Below are 24,170 nucleotides of genomic sequence, written 5' to 3' on the forward strand. Positions count from 1 at the left end.
ATACCATTATTGCTGTAGGTACTAGTAAGGAATTTATAGAATTGCATTGTATAGGTACCTGATTTAGCTAACCAAACATTAAAACAGGAACACTCAGTTAATAACAGCTTCTGAAAGTACATATATGAGGGGCATCCTGAAAAAAGCTCCAATGGTGTCTGTACACAGCACTAGTGACCGGAGAGACACACACACATGCGGCAGGAAGAAGTGGCATGTAGCTGTAATCTGGTACAGTTGCAATGCGACAGTTTTAGGATAGTTCTAGGTTAAAGATTGCAGCTCTTAAACAGACTCCCACCTACTGCGATGTAACCTACATGTAATAATCAGATTTTTGCATGCTCAGAATTTGGCAACAGAGCTACCAGCAATCGTGTGAGGTGTGCAGACCAGACGTCGTGAGTGATAGTATGGTCAGACGATGGTGTAGACAATTCACAGAAGGCCGATCGAAAGTGCACAAACCAATGCAGCTGAGTACACGCGGGCCCTTTGCATTACTTCAGGTGAGATATCTTGGACCAATCTCTGTACAGCCCTGGCCTTGCATGTACCGACTTTCATATCTTTGTTCAACTGAAGAGGTTTCTGGCAGAACAAGGATTTGACAGCTAAACTGCGGTAGAGACAGTTCCAGTCTTTCCTGTCAGACACATATGCCATGGGCATACACAATTTAGTGCAATGCTACAACAAATGCCAGAACAACTGTGGTGATTATGCCGAAAATTAGGTTAGGACTCGCTGTTACTAATGCAATAAATTACTACTGACATTCTTGTTTTATTTATGCCAAATCGGTAGGGACCTTGATTTTTTGTTATTTTTTTTAAAATTGGTGTATTTTTTTATTTTTTGCTATTCGCTGTTATTTTTTTTTCCAAAATTCACATTTTCATTTTAGCGCATTTTCTGGCAAATACCTGAAATTATACCTACATGGTGTTTTTAAACTACTGTTTCAAATTGTAAGTCATATGGCCTACGCCTCTTCGTGAGAGTTTGATATCTTAAAAGTTATTTTTGAGTTATTTTCCATACCCCTTTTAAGGTAAGGGTTTTAGATAATTTCCCCCGTATATACTGAAGGGTGAATAATAATAACCATAAGTGGCGACGTACCAAAAAAAAAAAAAAATCAATCAATCTCACGTGACAGATAGCGATATATAATGGCACCAAAAACTGGCATTATCTTTTTTTGACTTGTAGGTGTTACGATTCCCAAAATTTGCATATAAACTTGAGCTCCATTATTACTCGCTCGACAAATGCCGATGGTGCACACTTAGCTTGGTCATTCAAAACATATCTCGTGTGAAATACGAAGATGTGGCTCCCATGTGACGGTAGATACGCACTAGATCTCCTGTTAGAACCCTGCCACTTTGCTCTGTGATGCAAATGGTTTTGATAGAAGTTGAAAAAATAGTGGGAAATAAATGATTTAATGTTGCTGTCGGAATTATTCCATGTACGTATAATTCTATAGTTTACTCTTGAGTAAAATGTTGGAAAATATGCATGTTCTATGTACACAAACATGGCCTAGAAAAGACAAGAATGTTGGATTTCATGGAATTTTTTCGTTGTTTTAGGACATTTCTAATTACTTTCTGGCCACCCCTTGTATAAATCAGTAGATGGAAAGTGAAAATTTAGAAGGGCTGGCAGAGAGAAGTAAATTCTTGATTTGCTTTTATGATTGAATGATTAGAGTAAATATGATATTAAAATATTTACGTATTTATTATTAATATTTTATTTCATAATATTCGACATTAACCTTACTCAGTGAGAGATTAATGACCATCTCTCATGAGTTTAAACAGACAGGACAGAGAGTGGCATTAATGTCATTGCAATACTAGTGTTGCAGCAAATTTGAGGTTGGGAGCATGCACTTGCCAATTTTTGTAACGTTCACTAATGCAGATTTATGTTTCACTTTTCCTGATATTATTCAATAAATATCCCATTTGATTGGAATCTTCTTGATATCTAAGAATAGTGCAATGTCATTGTAAATGTATGTTAACTTGTGCGAAACCAGTAATACGTCAGGATGATGAAAGAAAACCTTCGTAAGCACTGCTACATTAAATAAGGTGAAGTGAGCCAGAAGAGTAATAAAATTCCAGCAGCATATTTGCAGTCTTAAGCTCTTCTTGTTTATGCATTAAATTTTTGTTGGATGTTGCAGTCCATGCAATTTCTGTCGCATGTTGTAGTGAGATACTTTGTCGGGTGGCGATATTCGACAAAAATCGTATGTATCAATGGAACCTATTTGTTTCCATGTTCCTTCAGTTTGCCCAACAAAATGCCTTACTACGACGTCCGACAACTATCGGATGGCGCCACCCTCTCTTATCCCCTCCATCTGTTGACAAGTCCCCTTACAACTCCCATACGGACAAGAAAAAAGATATTTCAATGCATTTTCCACGTAATATTTAGAGGCTTAAACTTTACCAACCCAATGATACCATATATGGTATCATCAGAGTAGGGTCGTACTCGACCGATGATACCATATGGTATCATGGTGCTGATTACGAAATTTTGGACCTTCATACTCTTTGTTTGGGTGGAAACTGACACAGGTCTGGAGCAAGCCTTAGAAATTCACAATGATGACCAACCTCCCCCCTCTCCGCAACATATCCATGCCACATTTCTGAACATTTTTTAACATTTTGGCTCATTATTCAACTTGTATGGCACCCAGGAACATGAAACATGTTTCAATCTCTTTGGAAACGTCCATTCTTTGAAGAATACTAAAGTTTGCGCCTTCTCCCCAAAATAGCGGGAGAAGAGAGGGGCACCCCCTTCCTCGGTTCGGCGTTCTGAATTGTACACGGTTGCATGCTCTGATGTTCTAGCTGCAAAACAAAAATTATCTGAAGTAGATTGCTCCCATAGTGCCCGAGTTATAACAATTTACCTCCAAAAATGCAAATACCTATTTTTCGTAAAAAAATCACAATTTGGCTTATTATTCAACTTGTATGGTACCCAAGAACATAAAACATGTTACGTTCTGTTTAGAAATGTCCATTCTTTTCAATGAATACTAAAGTTCGCGCACTCTCCCCAAAGTAGCGGGGGAAGAAGAGGAAAACTCCAGATTTTTATGTTTTTCCCATTGAAATTCGGGAGTCGTGCCCCCAAGCCCCTTCCTCGGTCCGGCGTTCTGAATTGTACACGGTTCAATGCTCTGATGTTCTAGCTGCAAAACAAAAATTATCCGAAGTAGATTGCTCCCATAGTGCCCGAGTTATAACAATTTTCCTCCAAAAATGCAAATTACCTATTTTTCATAAAAAGAAAAATTCACATTTTGGCTTATTATTCAACTTGTATGGCACCCAAGAACATGAAACATGTTTCATTCTCTTGAGAAATATCCATTCTGTGAAAAGAAGTTCGCAGCTTCTCCCCAAAATAGTGTGAGAAGAGGGGGCAATTTTTTTTGTTTTTTTTTCATTGAAATTCGGGGCTCGTGCCCCCCAAGCCCCCTTCCTCGTTTCGCCGTTCTGAATTGTACACGGTTGCATGCTCTGATGTTCTAGCTGCAAAACAAAAATTATCCGAAGTAGATTGCTCCCATAGTGCCCGAGTTATAACAATTTTCCTCCAAAAATGCAAATTACCTATTTTTCATAAAAAGAAAAATTCACATTTTGGCTTATTATTCAACTTGTATGGCACCCAAGAACATGAAACATATTTCATTCACTTGAGAAATGTCCATTCTTTGAAAAGAATACTAAAGTTCGTGCCTTCTCCCAAAAATAGCGGGAGAAGAGGGAGCAAAATCCAGATTTTTGTTTTTTCCATTGAAATTCGGGGGACGTTCCCCACCCGAAGCCCACCTTCCTCGGTACGATGTTCTGAATTGTACATGGTTGCATGCGCTGATGTTTTAGCTGCAAAACAAAAGTTATCCGAAGTAGATTGCTCCCATAGTGCCAGAGTTATGACAATTTTCCTCCAAAGAGTGTTCGAATTTAAACTTCCCGCCGACAAGCCCGGGCGAGAGAAATTTCTCTCTCTCTCTCTCTCTCCTCCTGCCAACACTGGTTTCTGGCGCCGCCGTTGTGTTGCGCATAAAAGGGGCCTAAAAGTTGAGGCCGAAACTTACGAATGAGATTTTCTGTTCCCGTGCAGTTCCATATCAATATTTTTAAATAAGTAACAAAATTAACAAAAAAAGAAAAAATCAATGAAGACGAAATTCCCTGACATTTCCCTGACTTTTTTTGACACCTCTAATTCCCTGACATTTCCCGGTTTTCCAGGTTTTCCAGGTCTGTCGCCACCCTGAATAAGCAAAAAAATCAAAATAATTAAGAGTAAGAAAACAACATAAAAGTGAATAGCAAATGAACAAAAAAGTAAGTAAAAGATGGCACTATGTGATATTAATTACAAGCATTTCTTCTGATGAAGACCGAAAGGCAAACTGAGGAAAATATATCAATACTTGAGGAGAGATCATTGTATTGTGTTGTAAGTCTGTAAAAAAGAGATCTTTTTTAAATTTCTAGTCTAGGTTTTTTGTATAAAGTAATCTTGTGTTGCGCGCATAGGTACTCAAAAGTGGAATTTCTCAAGAAGTGTGTTGCAGACTTTGCCATTCACAATTTTGTATAAATAACTGAAATCATTAGTAATAATATAATAATAATAATAAGTGTTCCCCTGTGCATAGCACCATGCCATGAAGGCGTATAGGGGGTGTGGGGGTAACGCCCCACACTTTCTTGATCCGGTCGTGAGTGGAGGTGATGTGATCAGCATCACGCCCCTGACCGCCTTTACCATCAATTTGTTCCTGTGATCTGTACTGCAAACATACAAATCTGATTGCAGGATAATAAATCATTATTCATAAATTATATAGTGTCTACAATTGCCCATTTTAACTGCTAGCAAGTAGTGCCTAGGATTGATTAAAAATCCTTCAAGGGTGAAAAAAATATGTTGTGGCTTTTTGCTAGATTCGCCCATTGGAAGATGCTTCCTTTCGACAACTAGAACAATGAATAAACATGAGAATCAGCGTGACCCCTTGGCATCATCACCTTCATAGTGCATAGTATAAAGAAAATTAGAAAAGTAATTACTGTAATTCTCTCGCAAATTGAGTTGAATTTGAAAATTTGAACCATGTCCATCTAGTTTTTGTTTATCAGTTGACCCACAATCCTGATACCAAAGATTCAAGGTTCAAACCACAACCTGGGCATGACTCTTCCTTTGTGAATGTTATTCACTACAAACCTTTTTTTATTATTATTTGAAGTTAGGACAGATGATATATAAAATTTATGTTTTGGAAATATATAAATAATGTATATAAATAAAAATATACAATTATTACATAATTTGCTGTACATTATAAAAATTACAACTGTTAATGTTATGGAAATATAATAATGGATGAGAAAATTTGAATTTGATGCCTTTCATCACATTTGAAAAGGAACATTTGTCTTATTATATCCCTCTTTTATTTTAGTCGCATTATCATGAATAGAAATTTAGGGTCATGTAATAACTAGCATGATATTTTATAGGCATTAAAAATGTGCAGACAAAGCAGCACTTTAAAAAGACGAAAAGTACACTTCAAAAGATACTATAAATAAAAAAACAAAAAAAAATGGTCATGACCATAACTTCTAACTTCCTTAGCGGCACACATTCACTTTTTTAGTCTTTTTTCTGCTACTTAGCTATTTATGACAATAATAATGAATGGTTACATGAATTTGATGAGTAGCACTCTGACCCTTCTAGGTTATAACAACCCCATTAATTTTCAATCGTATCATTACAATTCAGAAGTGTGTGTGTGTGACTGTACAGTGCTCTGTGGAGAGAACCCAAGGAGCAATAGAAAGCAGAAATAAATTATACCAAAAAAGACATTTACAGGAACTACAAGAATGCATGTTCAGGCTTGAAATATGAAAAAACATGAAACCCTAATGTTAAAAATACAAACAAATAAAAAAAGTCAATAAGCAAAAACTGCACACTTGTTTTGGGTAATAACAACAAACATTGATAAGGGTGTATGGGGAAGTTGAGAAATATTCAAAATTTCCCAACATTGAAAATCTCAAGTTCTACACTATTTCTCCCTTCAAGTAAGAGTTTTTGTACTTTTGGAATATCTCATATTTAAGAAATTTCACACATTTACATTGCAGAAAATATCAAGAAATAAGTCACTTTCAAAAATGGCCATTTGGTACTTTGACTTTTCAGGATCCTGAACAGTCAGCAAATCACTATTAAATGTTGAGATTGGGACAGGAATCACCCCAAAAATTTGTGCAAACGTTTTGGGGATCCAACACACCCTGATCCCTGTATATTAGTACCTAGTTTTGAAAAGGGGTAGCCACATTTACCTGATATCGAACATTAGAGTTTACTGGTTTGGGAGGGGGGGGTTAATTTCTTTCCAATTTGGTTCTTTGTGAATTGTTTTTGTACTGCTCCACAAGAATCATTGCTACAGAAGAAATCATACAAAATGGGGCAAGAGTCCAGTTATTTGCAAAATTAAGAACAAGGATGGCCCATGAATGATTTCACTGCCAAAACTGCATTCCAATAAATACAGAAACATATAGTAGATTACAATTGTATTATTATAATACCATAGGCCTTTTTTTAAAAAAAATCAACTTTACTACTATTGATATTGGAATCTGCTTGCAGCCAAATAATGTATTACTAATTCATGCCAACTCCAGCCTGCCTACAGCTGAGAATCCTTGCTTTGAGCTCAGGCATACACTTCCTTTCCATTTTGTAATGCCAGAAAGATGATTCTTTCCACCTTATCTCAAACTGACTACATGCAAACGCTGCACAATTCCTTGTAGTGTATATTACAAATGGAAAAATCAGATATATATAGGGACTGCAACCTGTAGCCTTTGTATCTAGATTTCCTAGCATTTTATTTGCACATCATGGGAACGCAGCTGATAAATCATTAATGTAACTACTTTTCATAATTGGGAAATGTAACTACTTTTGGTGTCCAAACTTCTATATTAAAGCATAAAATAATGTTCAAATTGAACAGCAGTTTAAAAATAAACTTGTGCACCTTCCAGACTAACGTGATTCTGGCATCTGGAATCACAGGCCCCTGTGGGGCTTGTAGCGTGTGCTGCACATGTGCATTTGTGATTTGGCATTTCATCAGTTTCATTGTATTACAATTCATCACCTTCCCAATTAGCCCAAAATGGTAGAAAATTGAAGTCAAATAAAACCAAGCAAACAATAACGAAAGAAAAACTCGTGGAAACAATGTAGATAGTATATTACTTTTGTGCCAATATTGTGCAGCTTATTGAACCAGTTCCTATGACAGTTAAACTTAGGTACATTTATATACATAAATAAAATTTGCAAAATATTCTTGTTGCTTTTCCAACAATGTAACAATAAAATCAGCAAAATAATGAGCATATTTAACAATTAGAAAACTATAGTAACAGTAATTAATCTGAATATCAAAATTGACAGTGAGGGTCATGAAGAAGATATCAAAATTAGTGCCTAAGGAATCCAGCTGGTCTTAATATTTCACACAATGCATGTGCAGTTATTGCCATTCACCATTCAATAGGGAAGGTGAAGACTTCAAATACACATTCAAAATAAGGTATTTAGCAAGACTGAGCCGATAATACTCTGACCCAATGCCGATACTCTTTAACAAGTCCCAGCAATACCGATACTTGAAAAATGTAATAATTTCAAGTTGTTCTCAATGTTGTTAAATATTTGTGTGGGATTCTTCTACTCCGATTATGTGTGTTAATTTACAAAGAATTTTACTTTAAAATATTCAAGCATTACGTCAGAATATTAGGTAAGAACTTACCATATCGGACCCTTCCGTAATTTCTACCCTAGTTCTTAAACTCATGAAATAAGTAGTCCCAATGAAGTATCTGAAATTAACATGTGGGGGTGACCTGTTGAAATTGTTGATTGACGTGTAGAAGTTGTAAAATAAGCTTTTCAATTACCGCGATCGTTCTCAGTATACAAGCATGGAAACCATGTTTGTTCAACGTAGCGTTCACTTGTTCAGGAATATGCATGGTGTGAGGAAGATTAAGACTTTGAAGGTAGGAAATAAAGTTCTTTCTTTCGTAAGTTTTTTATAATAACTTTTAGTTGGGTACATATTAATAATACAGGGCATTCATTCCCATTTCGCATAGTCAATAATTTAGGACACTTGATCACGATTGTGTAGTTAAAATTTGTCTCAAGTGCTACGAAACTGACATTTTTTTTACGGTGCCCAAAAACCAATCACGGATAGCCAGAAATCATTCACGGTAAGGTTAGGTTACGCAAACAGTTAACATTTCATTCTAAAACGTAAAATATTGAAATAGCCATGCAAAATATTATAAAAATCACTCTGAATATTAAAATGAGAGTTATGTAATCATAAAATCCATTTTCACGCTAAAATTGGTGAAGAATAAAATGAAAATTCAAATTTTGCAAAATTTTCAGCATAATTAGACTCCGCAAAACTGTTGTGCGGCATGCGCGGTACCAAAATACCAGAAAAGTATTAGCTGGTATCAGCAAACAAATTCCAACCGATACCGAAATATCACCATCGGCTCAGTCCTAGTATTTAGTGTGTGTGTATAGATCACCATTCAATATAAGTAGGGATCTTAATTTTTTACAAACCAGATAACACTGAAAAATGTTAACTGTTGCAAAGAAGTGTTTACATTTATGTATGTACAATGACATGTTACAAACCCATCTTGGGATGCATTCGAAATCACGAAGTAATGTGAATTTAGCATAAAACATGAATTGTGACCTTTTTCACAAAGTTCAACACATTCTGTACATAAAAAAACAAAAATACCACAAAAATAAAACATTCTGATGTTTAATACTTTTAAAAAGAAAATGTTCCATATTAATGGGCATATAACGCGCATGTTTAAAATTTTATAATCCAAAAAAAACTATGGTGTGTGTTATGCATGGATTAATTCAGAGAGCTACATGAAACAATGTGTAAGTGGATATTTCTCACGATTTTTCACCTTAGGTTTTGTATAACCAAGGAAAGTCAATGGGTTCTGGTGGGAAAAGTAACACCTATTATCACGATGCTGGGTGAACAGCAGAAGTTTGGAACTTGCATGATGCTCATCACCAAAATTACTGTTTTTTGGTATCAAAAACAGTTCATGTTTGAATAATTTGGCATAAGAATTAGTATTAATAACATTTTCTTTTGTTTTGTTACTTTAATCCTGTGTAGGACTTGAGTGTTGAAAATGCAAATTTTGAGGACGTGAAAATTTTGAACGCGAAAAATAAAGGTTCCTAACTATAACTCATTTCATGATATTAAATTATATCAGAGAATAGATCCTGATCTGGATAGGGAAATGTATAAAATAGGGAAACAAGAGAATCCAAGTCACATTGAGTTCAAAAACATTTCTATTGAGTTCTACTTTGGGAAACCATTCTTTCAGAAGATTCATTATAAAATTGGTTCATTATTGAAATTTCACACCACCTTCAGTGGGACTCTTGTCATTAGTGTGGAATTGTTTGTGATTCCTTTGAAGTAGTCCAAAATAATTTTCTTTAAAAACAAGTATTGGTTTTAATCCCAGGTAAGGCATACTAGTACAATTTTAGCTTTAGTTCACATAATTACATTGTTAAAAACTTAACTTTCAATCGAGTTTGTTTGATTTAAATCGTGATTTAGTTTTAATAATCAATATAAACACTTTCATATTACAGAAATAATTTATATTCACGCACAACATTTTGTATCCAAGAATGGCCTTTGGTGAATGTTCATTATCTATTCATCATTTAATGATGTTTTTAGGTCCTTAGTTAATTTTCAAAGAAAAAGCATGGGAACAAATATATGTAGCTCATACAAAAGGAAATGTAATAAGTAGGGCTCTGAAGTTGAAGACCTATAAATTGCCAAAAAAAGACCTAAAAATATAAAAGGACCCAAAAATTGAAAAAGGAAGTATAAATGTGATCCAAATTAATTAATAACTTCAGTTTTAACCTCCTCACCCCCTCCCTCTGCACCGCATCTCCTTATCTGACTTGAGATCTTTGCAGTCACGTGCTGTCTGGTCGTATACACCGTGCTGAAAACTTCAAAACAAGAGAAAGTTGCCAATTACAGCACGACCTTCCAGACAAGTTACGGTTAAAGGACCTTGTACCGTACCTGCTTCAGTTGTCCAAAAATGTTTTTCTCTCATTTCAGGGATGGTTCAAATATATCTATTTCTCTCTTTTTTTATTTCTTTACTACAGAAAGAATGTTTAAGAGGTGATGAACTGATGATGATTCGAATTGAGAATGGGCAGTAAAAACGTAGTCGAAAGAAGGTGAAGTTCCAAAAAAAGCTGTTAAGACCTAAAAAAATGGCTAAAATATGACCAATAAGCGAAAGGATAAGCGAAAAAGGACAAATAAAACCCACCTTTTTCTGGCCTACAAAGACCCAACATGAACATATATCATGTTGGGCCTTGTCTTCGGACACTAGAAAAAAGAAAAAAAAATTTCCTCAACTTCCGGGCCCTAGTAATAAGGAAACTAAACTGTAAACACACTTGTGTTTACACACAATGTAGCACAAGCAACATTACCCACAAAATTACAGGTAAAGACTAAACTGAAAACAAACTTTTGAAACTATTATTTAAATATACTTCCTACAAGAAACAAACACATGATCTTGAAACAATTTTATTTTTCACCAAGTTGTAGATTGCATAAAACTCCACTTACCAGCATAAGTGCCTGCTGTTGTATGAGTGGCTGCAGTTTGATATGCAGCTTCATAGCCAGTACTGGCTCTCTGGGGAGTGTACGTTCCAGGGGTTGCAGCTGCTGGGGTTACAGCATATCCTGTTTGGCCAGCTTGATACGCAGTCCCAGTGGCTCTGAATATGAAGAAAAAAAGAAGTTTCTTATTATGTAAAATAAGAGTACAGCATGGTAACATGTTCAAAAACAATATCTGTATTTCCACCTAACCCCCTCTTTTTCAGTGCATAAGTCTGACATTTTGATGTATTGCACGATAGTATATGTATAATCAAGTTTTCAATAGGGTTCGATTGTGTGTTTGAAATATCTGTATTTCACATGCACAAGGAAGGGCAGGCTGGCTACTGATATGGAATAGTCACATTTGATAATACTTTTTTGTGTATGGTTCTCCTGATGTTAGCGAGAGGCCTAAAAAATTCCTAGTTCAGAAATCTGCAATGTTGCGACACAGCAAAAATGCTCCTTCTGAATGTATTCAACTTATGGATGTTTGTTAGCATCCTTTCACAAGCTACATAATATTTATCCACAGTGTCGTGATTAGCCAAGGTGGCAGAAAAGAAGATAAATAAGTATACAAAATATTGTGATGGACTTTTCCCAGCGTCCACCCCAAGGGTTTTTTTTTTGTTTATTTTTTTTTTCTTATTTTCGAAAGTTAGCGTGGGTCGTGGGAACTCTCATGGACATCACCTCTATTTTTGACCACCTCCTTCGCACAGCATGGTGCTGTCACGGTTACGTGAATTTACCACCATGCGACTTTCACGGCCGAGGGACAGAATGCAGCAGCCAGTCTAGAAAGCTGAAAAAAATTTGTAACAATAGAGCTAGGTCTCCCTAACGAATGCGCGCCTGGACGTCAGTGTTGCCAGGCATGTCAAAATTTCACCGGCATAAGTATGTAAAGCAGTGCGGATCTGTTGACGCTCGGACGTGTGAACGTGCAAGTGTTAAAACAGCACCAAGTACGAACTGTGTGCAGTGCTGATTTGTTGACGCTCGGACGTGTGAACGGGCAAGTGTTGAAGCACCGTCAAAGTACGGCGAGTCCAACGTTAAGATGCCTGCAGAACAGCTTATACAGTAATCATGCATGCTGAAATGGACTTAACCGGAGACGACCAAGGAACCCACCAGTGGTTCTGGCTGCCATACAGAAGGACTGCTATCATTTCATCTATTACCCCCCCCCCCCCATCCACATCTCTTCAAACGTGACGTCAGGACCATATTAGAAGACTGGGCCCCAACGATGAACTCAGTGCGCGCTTATATATATTTTTCTTTCTAATGTGCATCGGCAGACAAGGTAATGTGCAAACTGTAGTGTAGTACGCGTACTGCATGCATTATGTAATTGGCCAAATAATTTCAACTCTTCATTGCTAATTTAGTTTGGGACAGGTGTATGTAAATTTTATAAATATGTTTATAGGTCTTGATTCTTGGATCAATTTTGTTTCATGCATAGTTAGCCAAACTAATAGAAATTAAAATTATGGAAATAATAATAATTGTGTTTGCATCTCGATTTACCTCCTCATATTGAGTTTCACCTACAAATGTGTGTGTTACGAGGAGCCAGTTGAGGTTGTATGCATAGCTAGCCGTGGATTTAATTTTTGATTTGTTGCCCAACTGGTTCCCGGAGGCACTATGGCCTTCATGATGTGGTGGCTCCCTATTTCTACCGGTAGGCAGTCATTACAATATACTGCTGGACAAAATAAACCGGACACTTGCATTTTTTGTGATAACGCATAAATTCTGATTCGAAGGCTAACTAAATGTTGCAGAAACGGAATTAATTACGAATGCATAAACAAAGTCCGGATCTATGAATAGTGCATATGGTACGTACTACATGATCTGCCAAACATTCTGTAATACATTGCAAATCAGATGTCAAATATTAAGGTGTCCGGTTTTTTTTGTCCAGCAGTATATAAATACAGAAAGACTACCAAGTAAACTTCATACCTCACTCAGTTGTATGGGACAACAAACATGCTTGAATATATTCTTCTATCTTATTTGGTACAGTCAATAAATAACCGGATTAATGCCGTGAAAAAAGAAATAAAGTGAGAGTGTGATGAAACTTACAAGTTCCAGACCGCATCGCTAGATGTCAACACTGGCAGGAAAGGGAGGTTGTGTATGTGCAATTTGCCTCCAAGGAGGTTCATCAATCTGTGATACTTTTTTTGATGGCAGAAGGTTGCAACACCATAGTGAAAGTGTTCATGAACAATAGTGTATGCTGTACCATGACTAATGCAGAGTTCGGTTGCAATCTGGTTCAGACTAATCCCCCCAGGTCCCGTATGAGGTCATCAAAGGCAGAAATGGACTTATCCGTAATGGCATACTCCCCTGCATTGTTGAGGCACCTGACACTGAATGCCATGACTCACCTCACTGAATGACTGACGGCTTGGAGGCAAATGGCACATACGCAGCCTCCCTTCCCTACCATTGCTGTAACCTAGCGATGGGGTCTGAAACTAGTCTCGCAAACATGTGGCATAACCCAGTCTGGCCTACATATCCCGTAAGTTTCATCGCTCGTCACTTTTTCACGACATTAATCCAGTTATTTATTGACCGTTCCAAATATAATTTTGAATTTTTAAATTAAAATCTCAACCTCACATGATTTCAAAATTTAAGGAACTTTCCACGATATATCTTAAAAAATCAATACTTTCAGAAACGTCATATTCTTTATATTTTATGCATTGTAAGTCAGCAGTGGACCTATCATGAGTTGTGAAGTGGTTCAGTGCAAATGACCTGGACAGACGGATTTTGCTTCTGGCATCATAGCTCTTGCATACCAGCAGGTCCCTTTACTACATGAGAACACAGTGGTGGAAGATATACACTAGACTCTCGCTAATCCGGCCCTCAATAGTCCGGCCCACATACGGGTTGTAGTCACTCAAGCAGAAATGACGTACACAACAATGAATTATCGTGTTCAACAATGTTGTTCGTTAAAAATGTTAAACAATGCTATACATACGTACAGTATTTGAAATTGTGACTTTTTTACAGTAATGTTCAGTACATACTATGGCTTGTAAAAGGAAACACGTAAAGTACAGCCTGTATAGTCCCTATGTGTTTAAACTACATAGTAGTACGTAATTTCCGACCCTCTCAATAATCCGTCACTTCCGCGAATCCAGCACCCATATGTGCAAGGAATGGCCGGATTTGCGAGACTCTAGTGTACTTTCTTGCTTAGAACATTGAAGTCAGAAACTATATTTCAACATATTAATCAAGAACAGAATAGAAAACTTAAATACTAGGAATAGTGTTAAGAGAATGGGATAATTCCAAAACAATAATTGTACACGCACATTTTGAACATGATTTGATTTCTATTTATGTCTGAACACACATACTTAATTAGCATAATGAGTGTTTACTGCATTTTTGTGGAATCTGAATCGTAATGTAGGAGCATCTTCGAAAGCAGCTATTTATTTTATGTCATCTTGGATACAGACTGCCGCTGCTTCCTGTGTGGGTCTCATAGTTGTCTGCTTCAGAGGTGTAATGTATGTCACTTTGCATTTAAAACACATCTATAAATGTTATTGTTGTTAGGTTAGACAGATAAGGTTTAGGATATTTAGAATTAAAATAACCTTTCCTTGTTTGGTTAGATGGGTCAGGTTTAGCATTAGCATAAAAAATAAAAATTTGGAGTTTGCCCCCTCTTCTCCAGCTACTTTGGGGAGAAAACCGGAACTTTTGCTTTTTTTTTTTCAAAGAATGCCGCAACAGAATGAAACTTGATTCATGTTCGTGGGTCCAATACAATTTGAATAATAAGGCAAAACGTAAAACTCTAGCGAATTTTAGCCAATTTGCATATTATTCATAAAATTGTTATAACTGACACTATGGGACCAATCTACTTCGGATAACTTTTGTTTTGCAGGCAGAACATCAGTGCATGCAACCATATAAAATTTGGATGCCCCAACCGCGGGGGGCTTATGGGCGGGGGCTGCATCCCCCAAATTTCAATGAAAAAATCATAAAAATGTAGAGTTTGCCCCCCTTCTCCAGCTGCTTTGGGGAGAAAACCCGAACTTTTGCTTTTTTTTGTTCGCACTTGCATCTTGTGTAGCTACTGTGAATCTATTTCTCCCTTTTGACTCGGCTCTTTGTGGAAATATGTCCGGAAGGAAACGTTTGTGCGTTAGGGAAATCGATGAGCTGTTATATGATACGAAGTGTTTATGGCAGGGCGCGAAATTTCCGGTCGCCAGGTCGCCATTGGCGACCAAACGTTTTGGGCTGGCGACTAAAATTTCGTTGTTTCAAATGTGTGTCAAACACACCTCAAGACTTCACCTCTTGAGAGAAACGGCAGAAGTTATAGAAGAAATTCTAAAACTGAGTGATATTCACACTATTAGGTGGTTAGCCAGGAAAGAACGTGCAATAAAAGCTCTCTTGCAATCATGGAAAGCTGTTGTGACCCATCTTGAACAGGTGGCCCATAGAAAAGACAATGATGGCGCTAAAGCTAAGGATTTGCTGAAAAGTTTGAAGCAATTTAAATTTGTTAAGCTTCTGTACTTCCTTTTGGATTTCTACGGGAAATAGAACCCTTTAAGCGTGGCACTACAAAATAAGAATTGAACACTGTATTTCAGTTTTGGCTGACCTGGAATCTAATGTTGGACCAAGCGAACAAAATTTCTTGGACCATGTATCCATTTCAGGGAAGATCAAGAATGTGCAAGAGTTTCAGACTGTTAGAGGAAACTTAATTAACAATGCGAAGGTGTATAGTCACGGACAGTTCTGGGTTGTAATGAATGAATTGACTTGGAATGGAATTGTTACAACCCAGCAGTGTCTGTGACTGTACATCACAGAAACATTGCCGTCTATGTCAACAGATGCGATTGCATCTCTGCATGTTTTCAACACCTTGGGTTGGCCTCCCAAAGAAAATATTCTTCAGTTTGGGATAGAAGAAATAAAGAAGATCTACATATACTTGAACCCGAGCCTTTTTAATGAGAAAATTGTGCTGTTCTATCAGTGAGCACAGCCTAATGTGAGGGAGGTTTCAGCTGTCACAACAGACTCAAGACTACTTACAGGAACTCTCTGAAGACTGAGGCACTGGATGATTTGCTCAGAGTTTCCGTAAACGGACCCCCCTCCATCCTGCCTGTCAGAGTTTGACCCAGCAACTGCGATTGATAAGTGGTACTTCAGTGCAGAACGACAGCGCTACACAAACATTAATTCCTAACTTTTTAATAATTGCTCATATTTTTATTATTTATCAATATAAAATAGTGGCGACCAAAGATTTTAGTCCGGCGACTGATTTCAAACTTGAAATTTCATGCCCTGGTTTATGGTGAGGCGTTTGTTAGTCCTAACAGAGGAGGGACGGAGCCTTTGCAATCCTTTCTTTTGTCTATACTTCTGGATAGTCGCACGCTTTAGACTCATGCTTTTGGCCTCTGGCTATCGTCAAGCTTCATTGCATTTCTAACATAGAGGCGACAGAAAGCTGACAATGCCAAACCTCATCCAATTCCCTCTCTCCTTCCCCTACCCCCTAATCCCCACCACTACTTCAGCTCGATCACCAGGTCTAAACACAAAGAAGAATGTGTGCCTTATCAGTACTAAATCACAGCGTTGGAAGCTTGGAGGAAAACAGCATCGTAAATACCAAGCATTTATTGTGTCTGTCAACTGAAGAGGGAACACGTGTTTGGGTGAGCCCAAACACGTGACATATTCCGAGAAAGGAGGGGGTGGGGGGATTTGGAATTTTCGAAACATGATTGCAAAACATGTTCCCGAACGAACTGTCAGTGTTTCAACCTCAATATACAAATATAAGTGTGGCAAACCCTCGATAATTGTATCTAAAGCTGTTTGTAACATGTGTTACGGCGGCAAACTAAGGGTTAAACATGTTAAAATTCAGGACAAAGTAAGACACACATTTTTTTTGTTGCCCCAAGATACAGGCCACAAAGATGGCACCACGGGCACCATTTCTCACGTGCGATTTTCGGCAAAATATTATAATGCTCTATCTCTGGAACGGTTCAAGATATTTTTTTGAGTTTTTTTTTATTTGAAAGATAATAATTTTCTGATTAAAACGATAACCTCTGTTTTGGAAATATGTGTCCAAGTTCTCTTGCTGTAGCCTTCTGATTTTTTTTTAAAAATCAAGAATTTTTTTTTCTTTCAAAAATGCCAATCCACTTTCCAGTTTAACAGGTTTTATAAATAATGTTCATGTTTTAACTTCCGTGGCTAATTTCTTTATTGCAGTTTTTTTAAACTTTTTTGTCTCAAAAACACCAATCTCAAAAGTTCTGAGAATTTTACAGGAGTTGTATATCTAAGGGTACTCCATATCCTGAAAAGGAGAACACGCCACTTTGGTTCTGAAATTAAACATACAGTAGAGCGTCGATTATCCGCATACAGTAGAGCGTCGATTATCCGAAGTAATTGGGGGACATGGGTGTTCGGAAAACTGGTTTGTTCGGATAATCGAACTGTACATGTTTATTTGCCAAAAAGAAGTACTGCACAGTAAATTTATTCATAAAAACAGGCATCTCTTTAAGTATTACAAAGTAACGTACAAAGGCAACTTTAGTAGGAATATATAGTATGTGGTACAGTTTATTAAACAAAAATATGTACATATTACATACGCATTTTGCATGAACAATACATAAACCGACATTAGTGTGCTGATTGTTGAAACACAGCGACTGGCGGCTTGGCCGGTCAGCAGCGCCTTATGAAGGCCCCATTAGAAGCAATGTTCCGCCAGCGGTGGCTCAGTGCGGCGACTACTGTGGGAAACTTGGTTTGGGAGTGTGGGGGATGATGGACGGTAGGGTGGGAGAGTAACAGGTGCGAGCGAGTACACAGTTCGGTTAAGCGGTCGTTCGGTTGACCGACGTTCGGATAATCGACGCTCTACTGTAATGTTTTTTTTTAAAAAAATCCACTCTCGGACCAATGTGTTCAATGTGATGGAATAAAAACTATAAATTAAACAAAGTTGGAACTGCTAAAATGTTTTTATTCTTCTGGAACAATGTGGAAGCTTCCAGACAATTCCAGAATGTAACAGAACAATCTGGAACCATCCCGATTACTCCAGAGTGTAACAGAACCTTCTACAACATTCTGGAACTATCCAGATAATTCTGTGTGTTTGGCCTAGCATATAAAAGGGAGGACACACGAATTCACAGCTCAGTTGTCAACAGGCAAACAAAGAGAGCAGTTCACCAAATTTGTGGTCCAACAGTACCTGTTGTAAGCTTTTGTGAGGATTCTGCTGATTAAGGTGTAGTGTGTTTTGCGGAAAGGACTGAGTTTGAAATGTCTTCTGACTGGGGTCACAGGAGAGTGAAGTGTGCTGACTATTTGCATATCCATAAAAGAGTGATATATAAGACTAGCAAAAGAAAAGACTTTCTTCAGCTTGGGAATCAGTGTTCATTTCAAGATTCTGTTTCAAAGTTAAGATGTTTCCAGTAATGACTTTGTGTTCTAGATGCTTTGACAGAATATCAACAATGACACTAACTGAACAAGAAGAATTAGATTCCCTGAATCAGTCCGCTATAGAAGTTTGTGTTAATCCTGTTAAAAAACCATGGTCAGTGAAGTTGTAAGCTGTATGCATCAAGAAAAAACAGTGAAATTACTGAAGCTGTGGGTGAGTACACCAAAACAAAACTGACCAAACTATTCAAAGTAGAAATTCCATCTGCAGAAGAAAATGAACCAAAAGAAGCTTGTGCAACTTGCCGAGAATTTATATCAAACATCAATTCAGCTGTTGAATCGTGTGATTCCTAAAATGAAAAGGTGCAAGTTCTAACAATCATCCCAGTGTCAGTGTCCAAATTTTGCACCACATTCCATCTGCAACAAAATACATGGTGAACAAAACTATTGTTTGGAAAATCTGATCCCTATTATGGTCATCCTGTGAATGAAGCACATGTTCAAATTGCAGTCATTTTATCTGTATCTTGGGCCAGGATTTTTTTTTGGACAAAACAAAAAAATACAGGTTTCTTACGTTGTCCTGAATTTTAACATATATTTCATTATATGATCTTTTTCTTAATGCCCCTGTGGCCCGCACAATAGACCAAAGTGAATAAAAAATGTAGTATGTAGCAGTGGTACCAACAGTTAGGCAAAGTTTTGCTGAATACAGGCTGACACTTCTTGTGGAAAAGAAATAATAATATATAACAGTGGCAGTGTAGCCAATTTATGAAAATTTCTGGAATTTCAATAGTAACAATGGATATAAAGTTTTGTAATTTGAGTATGTAATACCTTTAGAGGTACATGAACAAACAAGAAACTGAAATACTGTGTGCAGTATTCAATAATAACAGGCATGCTATCGAGGTAAATTTTGAAAATCGGGCCTTTGCCCCCGCCCCCCCTTGGATCCTTAATTGTCGCACATTGCTTACTTCTTACTCATTATTATATGTAAAATTTTAAATTTTTCAAAAGAGCTGTGGTAAAGGATTTATAGCCATTTCTGTAAATCTATCCCATAACATTAGCACCATCTAGTTCGCTGCACTTTTTTGACTCTCTCTGCACCCACGTGTCTAGTTGGTTACACTGTGCAACACAGACTTGTCAACTTTGTTGATTTGGAGCTGAGTAGTGAATTTGGTGTCTGCACCATTTGTTCTAAGTTTCTGGAGCAGTATAGTGTATAATCATGTGGTGCATGCTAACTAATCAAATGAAGGTTTAATGCAGCAGACAGGCACTTGTTGAATATTCTGAACTTTAACATCTCTATTCGTCTACTTGCTTGAACGTCATTTCCTTGCTCCAGCAAGGAGTGGTTTCGTTCAAACTGCTACAAGTTAAAGTAGTTGGCTGCACTTTTTGACACTCGGTGCAGTGCAGATGTATCCAGTGTCAAGGAAATGACTTCAACCAACTAGACAAAAAGCTGTGTTCAAGTTCAGAAGATTCAACAAATGCCTGTCTGCTGCTTTGAACAGTCATTACGCACCACGTGACCATACACCACACTTGCACCAGTTCGGAAGATAGTGCAGACACCAAATACACTACTTGACTCGAAATCAAGGAACTAGATGACTGTGTTGCACCGTGCAACCAACTAGACGGGGCCAACGACTGCAACATAAGCTTTCAAAAGCTGATCATGTGGTATCTAGCCTCAAGCATGACACTAGTTCAAGCTGCATGTTAAAATCCGGCAGCAGTCTGTCCCCATGGTGACAGTAAAAGAATTACCCTTCACTGGGAGGGAAGCATACATGCTTGCAGAAGCTATTTTTACATATATTTTCTGATAAACAAGACTTTAAAACTCTAAATGGTGCCATACTTTACCAAAACTTTAAACTCTTCAAGACTAACCTCCCAAACATGTTTATCATCATGATTTTTGCATTTGAACCTCGTGTTTTTCAACTAAATATATAATCCGTAAATGATTATAAATATTCACTTTCACAACATCTTTTTTAGCAAATTTCATTCTACACAAACAAGAACACGTGAAAAGTCGAAGAATAAAATTAAAAATTTCAATCAACATCAAATGTACTGGGTGTTACAATCACGAGCATCTAGCCTTCAGGCTAAGATCACAAAGGTACATTGTTTCACCATAACAGATCTACAAAATATAAAAACAGAAAAAGTTCATAAATCATACACAATTTTTCATTTTCTGGCAGATTAATAGTGTCCTTGATAATGCTGCTTCTTTTCTTTATAAGTACACAGCATCTGGAGAAATATTTGTTGCATATAGGAATTTGATAGGAAATGCCAACAAGACTAAGATCTATAAAGTAATCGACGATAAACTCATCTTCCTAAACCTTTCAGATAATTATGATCATATTGTCAATGTACTTTAGTTATCAATCAGATATATGAACTGCAAGTCTTACTTTGATATTCTTTCTAATATCTAGTATTATAAAAATGAATTTTTTTTGCAGAAATTCGAAGGAGCCATAATTTTGGAGAATCGTGAGTTTCTAAACTGAATCTTTTTTGGGAGTGGAATCACAAGAATTGAACCCAGAAGTGGAAGTAAACTACTTGTTTATTTTGCAACTTTTTCTCTTGCACTCCAAAATACACGTAAATTCCAGACAATCTGCAAAACTCCCTGACATTTCAGCATTCCAGATGCGTAGCATCCCTGATAAACAGAGAAACTGTTCTAGGAAAAAGAGGAATTTCACCATGCAACTTGCATTTGAAGACCAAATAGTAGTTTATGGTTTCCGCGTTTCAAATTACATTTTTTTAAAATAATAACTTTGTACTCAATCACCAGCTAATTAAACGGCCTTCAAAAAAACACTTTTAAGCTACAACGCATTATCGGGCAAAGAACCGGCAGCATTGTTAACTACAGCAAAATTGCTTTCGCCGTAAATATTACATTAGTCGCTTTACACGAAACACGGGTTGCAACAAAATATTTATATATTTCCTGTTATATTCAATTCAATTAGTTCGTACTTTCATTTTGGATCAATGCTAATTTTGTCATGCTCAACATGGCGGGCTGTAAAAACAGTACATTGTCAAGTAGAAAGCTCAAGGAATTATCCCCAAAAAAGTGAGAGTAGGAAAACAATATCTCACAACGTGGGTAAAATTATCTGCAATTAGTTTTCTCATGGCATAATGAAATGTACTTTCGTCACGATAAAACTCACTTCAAACAGCAAAAAAATCAGCATGCCATGCCGACAAGGAAACCGGCATCAATTCACGCCACGAGATTTATCTAGGAAACATAAAATCAACGTGTGTACTGACCATTGACGTTTCGTATCGTATAAAATATTGCATGAATATTAATATTAAAACCCAACAACATACATACCCATATTGAGTTCCACCATGAGTAAAGCCGAAATAATTATTCGTTGCCATTTTCTTCCACAGTTCACCACTTGCGAAGGAATGAAATGGACGCCTGGCAACGAGAGCACTTCCGTAAGACCCTCTCTGATTGGTGGACTTCTACCCACATGTATGCTGAGTTGCCAAATTTCGGGACAAAGAACATTTCTCGGGTATTTTTATTCATCTTCAGGATTTTAAGTTATCATTCGAAGAAAATCGACACGCAATGAGGCAATCCGCACTATTATTCGGTAATCCACATTTATCCGTAACGGAAAAAATGTTTCAATAAACAGGAGACGCTAATATGGGGTCAGGGGGCTACGGACCGCGAAAGTTGGGTGCTTCTCTGGTTTAAATTGATTGTTGGTGTTTTAAGTTCACGTTATGGACAATAAGGCCACAGAGAAGATAATTTTATACCCAGAGAAATCCCGCTTACGGCAGTCACTCTTCACCACGCTTGACTGAGCACCGCTAGTTTTCTGAGCACTCTTGGTAGTTCTGATACTCCTCGTTAGGGAGAGCGCACAGCGCCTTACCTTCAGTTTCTCTCCAGGAGGTCCGCAAGTCCCCACCAGAAGATGGCGTTGAAAAATTTTAAGTGTTTTCTTCAAATTAACGCGAGCTAAGATCACGGCAGATGGCTAATGTAAAGAAAATTAAAATAAAATAACAAAAAATACAAGACAAATGGGGACTCGAGTTTAACTAGAATGTCTAACTTATTTTATGGTTTAATAGGGTTTCGCCGATGGTGCAGTTGTTGCACCGTAACCTTGTAATCAAGGGGTCCCGGATTCGATACCCGGTGGACGCACATAGTGGTTCGGATCCAACTTTAAACTCTAGGTCCAGTCCCGATTAGCCTTACTCTTCATAAAGTGGACTTGAAACATCAAATAAATCAAGCATGATTTATATATAGGCTAGTTGTTGGTTCCATTCACAGGCATCGTTTGCTGTCTAACTCACAGGAAATAATATCTCAGATAATTTTAGTTAATAATTTTCCTCGACAGATGAGAATAATTTAGCCATTTCGTCAGACTCGAATCAGGATTAGAAGAAAATTCCCGTATCGCTACCGTTATCAATCGGATGAATTATGATGCAGTGACATATAGTCATTTTCTGTGTCCACCCCATTCCGCGCAAGTAAAATATTGTGAAACCCTTAGAGAAATAAAGAAATATATCGAGAATCCCATATTGTACATATCATTGTTGATAGTAGAGAGAACAAACGGACGCACAATAGTTAGACCCCCACCCCAACACACACAAACTTGCACAAGAATTAAAATACTTATCGAAATAACTGTATGAGGACATTCGGAATATTTTCTTTTACTCGGCATCACAACGTCAATTAAAATCTACAGAAGGAAGTAGAGCGGCGACGGGACTCGATTCGCTGCTCACATGTCACCCAACAAGGAAGTCTATTGGAAAGAAATTTAGGTAAAAATGGCAAAGGAAAAAATGGCAACAATAAAAATATACCTATTACGATTTTACGTGAAAATAGAGAAATTTTGTGCCTTGCATTTCACAGTTTGAAATTAAAATTTAATATAATTTAATGTCTTTTAACATTAATTTGTCTTTGAATGGAAACATTTTATTTGATGTTTCCAAAAATAATGCCCTTTATTTCTTTTGGTAGGAGTTACTGCAGCTATAGAATCACATACTAATAAAAGTTAACTTTTGTAAATAATTTGAAACATGTGTGATTGATGTAACTTAAGGGGAGTGCAGCATTGATTGGGTTTTCATCTTGACTGAAAACAAGTTTATGCTTTGCGCGCACCTGCTGACCAGTCACACATGTTTGTTACTAGTAGGACTTCAAGTCAGCCCTTATCTAACCCCCTCGCACTAAGAGGGACGAACTTGTTTACTTTTTTCAAAAGAAAATTGTTAAATCTTGGAAAGCTGGAGATAAGCTCTTCTTTCTACAAGAGTCTGATCTGAAGAATGTTATAAGGTGGAGGAACAATTTCAAGTGTCGACGAATTCTAAAAACAAAATTATTGAAACAAAATCCTGTGTGTTCCTATGACCGTAATCATTCGTCTGAATATGATGCTGTGAAGGTTTAAGAAATTCAAAATATTAACCCTCCCTTCATATGAAATGTCATTATATGCGAGAAAAAATATTGCGCTACGAAGTTCAATAGAATATACATATAACACCCGAAATAATAAGCTTCTAAGGCCATACTTCACAACACGTTGACTGCCAT

At 37.1% G+C, this 24,170-nt stretch overlaps 1 protein-coding gene across 5 annotated transcripts in view; it reads right to left on the reverse strand.

Annotated features, from left to right (window-relative positions):
* LOC146002880 (zinc finger RNA-binding protein-like) overlaps positions 1 to 22,003 on the reverse strand; it is an 81,875-nt gene extending 59,872 nt beyond the window's left edge. For all 5 annotated transcript variants that reach the window (XM_083140915.1, XM_083140912.1, XM_083140913.1 and 2 more), the window contains exons 1-2: positions 21,894 to 22,003; positions 10,880 to 11,034 (exon numbers count right to left, since the gene is read on the reverse strand). In XM_083140915.1, coding sequence (XP_082997041.1) covers positions 10,880 to 11,034; positions 21,894 to 21,943 — 205 coding nt within the window. In that variant the 5' untranslated portion in view covers positions 21,944 to 22,003. The remainder of the gene's footprint in view (positions 1 to 10,879; positions 11,035 to 21,893) is intronic.
* Positions 22,004 to 24,170: the final 2,167 nt, after the last annotated feature.

The sequence above is a fragment of the Lepisma saccharinum genome, chromosome 19 (genome assembly GCF_977018435.1).
Source record: "Lepisma saccharinum chromosome 19, izLepSacc3.1, whole genome shotgun sequence".
NCBI classification, from domain to species: Eukaryota; Metazoa; Arthropoda; class Insecta; order Zygentoma; family Lepismatidae; genus Lepisma; species Lepisma saccharinum.